The following is a 6000-nucleotide window of genomic DNA, read 5'->3' on the forward strand; positions in this document are numbered from 1 at the left end:
GGAATGTGTCGAGCCGAGCCCGAACTCAAAAGCTCGTGCCCGAGCGTCTGCTTTTTTGATGTTCGGCACTCGGCTGAAAACTGGGTCAAGCGCTGAGCCTTATACTATTGCTATAATATTGCATGCGAGAGCGAAAAATATTGAAAATAAAAAAGTGAAGCTACTAAGAGATAATGAGACCATACAGCGTAGCTTTCTCTTTAATTTTTTTTGTTCGTTGTAAATTTGCTCTCTTGCAAGTAACGAATCGCAACGTCAGCGAATATGCCCGTATCGAATTACAATCGGTGTCAAATTACACAAGCACCCAATGTTTCCATGTCTAACTTTAAATATAATGCCAAAAACTCTTACACTTTGCATTCAATATTACATTTAATATTACAACATGCCTTGCATTCAGTATTACATTATTTCGCTAGTAAGTGGGAAATTTTTTATTCAATTGTTATGTCACTTGTCCTCTTGCAACGTTTTTATTAACTATGACGTTTCATAATATAACAATCGGGAGGAATGTGCCCACCTCTAACCAACCACAAGATCAAAACATCGTGTTGTGAGCGTCACATTTATTTGCTCTGCGGGCGTAGGAAGTAAAGGAAGACGCATGCGGTAGCATTACTGAAATAAAAAAAGAGTAGAACGCGCAACTGCCCAAAACCGTGATATATTCTTTTTTCTATTCGCGTGACCGCCAACTCCGTCCCAATTTCGCTTGGTCCCTATTGTAAAAGATAGGCGCATAGTATTTTTGAAAGGTTTTAGCTTTTTATTTTAAAAACTACACCAACTATTCCAGTTTATTAGGACAGTTTAGTTATTTAGTAGGTTTACGCTTACAGTTTACCACTTGTTTAGAGGAAATTTAATTATTTAAAAAATTTAATTAAGAACTTCAAACAAACGGTTTGTTTTAAATTATATACATTAGAAAATAGTTGTTTTACACTATAACTTTACATTTACTACAATAGTAAACGGGAACGACCTGCGAAAGAGAGAGAAAGTGTATCACCTCTCTCCTTTGTCGACATTGGAGATGCGCGTTCTATTCTTTTTTATTTCTGTGGGTAGCATACATTCCACACCTAACAAGCGAAGCAATCGTTGTGAATTTATGCACATGAAAAATGCTGAAATGAAACTCTGGTTCCGCAATCAAACAATGTATTTTTGGCTTCTGTCCAAGCTGACCGGACCGATACTTAATATCATATTACAATTTCTGTTGGTTCCAATTTACTGATAGCGCTGCTTCTTGCTCTTATATTTGAATCAATTAAAACCCACAAAATCTCGATTAACCTGCCTAATTATCACAAACAAAAATTATGCACAAACTACTAATCGTATGGAAGAGAATAAAACACGATTGTTTACCAACAATTTATTTTTTGATGTAACAATGGTAATGGTTTATCAAAGTTAATATGACGTAAATAATTGTTTCATAACCACGATGAACATGTGTATACCTTGAATTTTACATTTTGTAACAGTGGGAATTACGAAACGGGACGTCTCTTTAACCGCAAACCGCGTGTTCTGTATTATTTCGATTAACTGCGCTTTTCGAACAAACAGGAGGCATTCTCGTACTCCTTTCTTATTGATGACGTCATAGGTGCTCGGGCTTGTGCCGAGCTTTTCGTAGAAGTACAATCATTTAAGTAAGGTTTAAGGCGCATTTTGAATTTGCCACATTTGATCAAACAAAAGTGATCATTAATTACTCGCTAATTATGCGCTGTTTTAATTCTGAAAATTTAGTCTAAAAATATATATTATGATTTGATCTTAATCAAGAGACTAAAAAAATAAATGTCAGAATTAAGAATTGAAATAAGTGCAGAAAAAATTAGCCCAAAAAACAACAACAAGAACAACTGTTCAACGAAAATGGATCTATACGACCAATACGTGCTTAATAAGTGCAACTTACCTTTACTGTCAATAGTTTGATTAGACCTTGGATTAATAATTGCATGTTCTGGACATCTTTCACCCTCCACTTCCAGGTTTTCAGGTAAATCACATCGAGAAATAACAACATTAGGATTGTTTGCATAATTCTGAAAACATTTATAATATCAGAATTCAAATCAGTAATGCAAAAAGGTTTACCCTTTTCTTATTGTAAAGCATTTTACTGACCAAAGGCACAGTCTAGTGCGGGCGCATGTGTGATGGGAAGGGTTGTTGGTAAGGTGTGATCTAATGTTTTAAGTTTGTCGTGAGTTCGTAATTATCAGGTAACGTAATTCATTACGCAACAATCGGGAGGAATGTGCTTGCTGCCCAACGAACTCGGAGATCGAAACATCATGTATTAACGTCACATTTTTATGCTCTACCCGGGCTTTAAAAATAAAGGAAGACACATGCAGTAGCATACACTCAATACTTACTAAGCGAAAACAATCGTTGTGAATTTATTCACGTGAAGAATGATGAAACCCAACGTCAGCATAATTGGCTAGCAGCCAGTGTTTTATTAATTATACGTTTTATATAAAGCGTTTAAACTTTTGAATATTAATATAGGTTTTCATAACATACCAAGTAAACAAAAATAAAATATTCTATGGGTCAAATTAATATCTTGCAATCGGATTCACGAAACTCTGATATTTGCGCGGTGCCAAAGAACAACGTTTTTGGACCCCTGTCCAATCTGGGCCAGATAGATAAATAAAACTCTGGACGTTTTTCGACAATCCGGACAGTGACATTATCACTAGTAAAAGGGTATTTTTACAATAGTGTTTTTATCTTACAGAATAAGTTCAACCTAACTTTATTGGAGCCTATGGTAGTTTAATAAAATTAGCTACATACGGAATCTTCACACCATGCACATCCAGGTATGCTGATACAATCACTGCACGATTTGGCCTTGCTATCGATACATGGGTTGGTTGCAGCTGAAATTGTAGGAGAAATAAGATATATATAGTCAAGTAATAAAAAACGGCAAACATAAACTTTTGATTTCCCCCCTAAATAATAAAAAAAATAGTTATATATATATATATATATATTGATATAGTGATATACTATACATATTTTAAAAAATGCATATATATATATATAATATATATATCAATATATATATAAAAATGCATATATATACATTAATATATATAGTCAAGTGAGGTAATAAGAAACAGAAAACATAAACTTTCAATTAAAATTAATAGGAAATTTTGTGCTGTTTTTTATTCCCCAGGCTTTGGGGTAAAAAATACATTCACGAGGCAACAAAAAACAATGTTTTCAAAAGCAACTTAACTTGATCTGAAGAAAAAAAATAATGTTAGTACAGGGTAATAATACAAATATATTATTTTTACTTCAGCACTTCCTTTTAAACATAAGCTTACCCACAAATAACATTTATTAAACTAAAAACATAAGTTTCATAACCTATATAAAGCAGAAGAAGTAACCAGAGCATTATACTTAATTTAACTTAATTATAAAGGCTTTTGAAAATCTAAATGACATCTTGACTTTATCTAAACTAAATTCAGCAACATATTCATAAAAATGACCTGTAACTAAACAGCCTTAACCTAAAACATAAATTACAGTATCAGAAAATGTAGGTAAAGCTGTAAAACATCTGTTTTTGATACTTGGTTACCTTTAAAATTAATTGAATCATTAATTAAAATAAAATAATTTACATACATAACTTTAAAATTAATTTTATCACAAAGTTAATATTGGTTGGAGAAGAAAAAATAAAAGCAGAAAAAAACACAGTTGTTTTTTTAAAAAGTATAAAATGTTTGTAAAATTAAAATTTACCAGCAATAAGGTACTTAAATATGTAGCAAATACCTAAATTTATTATAAACTTATCACGAAAGTCCTTCTCACAAAAAAAGTTTACCGAACCCCATAAAAAGATTTTTTTGTCAATTTTTTGTTTGATTTAGTAATTTGTGTTTTACCGAGAAAAATAATTATCACCTAGAAGGGCAGTTAGGATAAAAAACAAGCCAAATAAATGTATTTTTTACCTACAAAAGCTGTTTGCAATAAAAATGAATTTTTAGCGGGCTAGGGGGGTTGTCCTTTCTTACCCTAAGCATCCCATTGTTTTTTATTACCCCCCTTCACTATATAATATTTATATCGGTACATATATGTTAATATGTACAAAATTTATATAGATAATGAGAAAATAATTGTTAGGTAAATCTTACCTTTAACTAGAGCCATATAAACACACCAATATAACACTGTAATATAATTCATTTTCATTGGAATTGCTTGTAATCACATTAATACTTCATACATTAAGTAAAAGTTATAATTAAACCTAAAATGGAGTACAAACATATTAAAATACAAATCTAGGCTAATTAAAAGAAAGAAAAAGAACGAAAGTTTAATTTAATTGTTTAGTAAACTAAACACAAGATTAGTACCAGTGCTAGATTTTAGTTGTAACATGATCCTCGAAGCTTGATGAATATTTTTAATTTAACCAAAGACATTACGGTGGTTGCCAGAAACGTTAAAACAAAGTTGCAAAGCAATTGTCTGGTTTGTTAGCTGAAACACCTTTAAGTTTTGGAAGCTCTAGTCTAAGAATTTCAGTTGTAAGAAGTACTTAAAATATTATAACAGATTTTGTGCCAAACAAAATAAAGTTAACTTGGTTAAAAATTTCTTTTTTGGATTTTTCTTTTTCCTGAAGTATGTTTAATTAACCAGTTTAGTAGTTAAATTTTAAATAAACCGAACTAGAGGAAACAATATATTTAAGTACTTCCTCTATTTAACGATTATACAGCAATTCTTTAAAACACCTCTGTAAATAAAATGACTATTACACATATTAACGGTGATAAATATTTTAATAAATATATATATCGGTATAGTTAGTAATTTAAGAAGAATATATATATATATATATATATATATATATGAACATTTTCTTTTTGGCTGGGCTGGGCTGGCTGGCTGGCTTTTTAAAGAACGGATAGTATATTCTTATTTTAGTAAAATAAAATCAATCTTTAATTCAAAACTTTGACGATAGCTCCAACTGAAAATTATCGTTACTTGACCTGGGTTAACAAATGGGTGTTTACTTGCGCTGCACAGAGACGAACTAAATTACGCCTTTCTCCCCAGATAACGGTCACGAATGAGTAATTTACCAAATTAGGACATCGGTGATCAAATAGAACGATCCAAGTCGTAGCTATTTCTAAGGCATTGGAACAGATAATGTGAAATAGGTGTGGGAATATACCAAAGTTAGTAGAGCCGTCCGGTTGGTTACCGGTTAGTGTTTCAGTTCTACTCCTCGTGCAGCAGTTAGTTTAGCGTTTAATAGTGTTTCAGTTTTACTTCTATTATGTTATGCTATCTGAATCACAGAACTAAAAAAGAGTTTTTTTTTCATTTCTGTGGTCTGAATACGTCTTTCAGTTTATATTGTTGTGTGTTTAATTATGATTCTATTTTAATAAGGTTGCTAATTAAACAAAGATTCGTTACAGTATTAATCAACCCCCATGAAACTTAAGGCGTATATATAAGGATTGAAGGTTTGGTAAAGAATATGTGTAAATACGCTTTGTGCAACTCCTGTAGCATGTGGTCACTTGTAAACGTTTGTTTTTATAAATTTGGATAAACAGTAGACACGCAGTAATTGTATAGTACAAGGGGGGAAGATGGGACACTTAAGCACATATTGCCAAATATTTCCAAAATCAAAATAAATGACGGTTTTTGAATAATACCACGAATTAGTACTATCATTCCTTTGTTAATTGACACCAATATAATAAAATATAACAAAACACGCGAGGAGTTATTTGGCGATAATACGCACAACAAGTGAAATTTTACAAATTCGAAAACACACACGATAAGATGGGACAGTTTAAAATCATTGTTAATTATGATTAAGTTTCAGTAAGCCTCGGATCATACCCTTCAGTTTTTCAAACAGAGATCCTAGCAATTAAC

The 6000-nt window shown here is 31.6% G+C and overlaps 1 protein-coding gene across 2 annotated transcripts in view; it reads right to left on the reverse strand.

Moving 5' to 3' along the window:
• LOC149741798 (integrin beta-1-B-like) overlaps window positions 1–4369 on the reverse strand; it is a 19154-nt gene extending 14785 nt beyond the window's left edge. For both annotated transcript variants that reach the window (XM_089876773.1, XM_089876766.1), the window contains exons 1-3: window positions 4218–4369; window positions 2842–2927; window positions 1946–2075 (exon numbers count right to left, since the gene is read on the reverse strand). In XM_089876773.1, coding sequence (XP_089732899.1) covers window positions 1946–2075; window positions 2842–2927; window positions 4218–4275 — 274 coding nt within the window. In that variant the 5' untranslated portion in view covers window positions 4276–4369. The remainder of the gene's footprint in view (window positions 1–1945; window positions 2076–2841; window positions 2928–4217) is intronic.
• Between the last annotated feature and the right edge of the window lie 1631 nt (window positions 4370–6000).

This window comes from Ciona robusta, chromosome 1 (genome assembly GCF_009617815.1).
Source record: "Ciona robusta chromosome 1, ASM961781v2".
Lineage (NCBI taxonomy): Eukaryota > Metazoa > Chordata > Ascidiacea > Phlebobranchia > Cionidae > Ciona > Ciona robusta.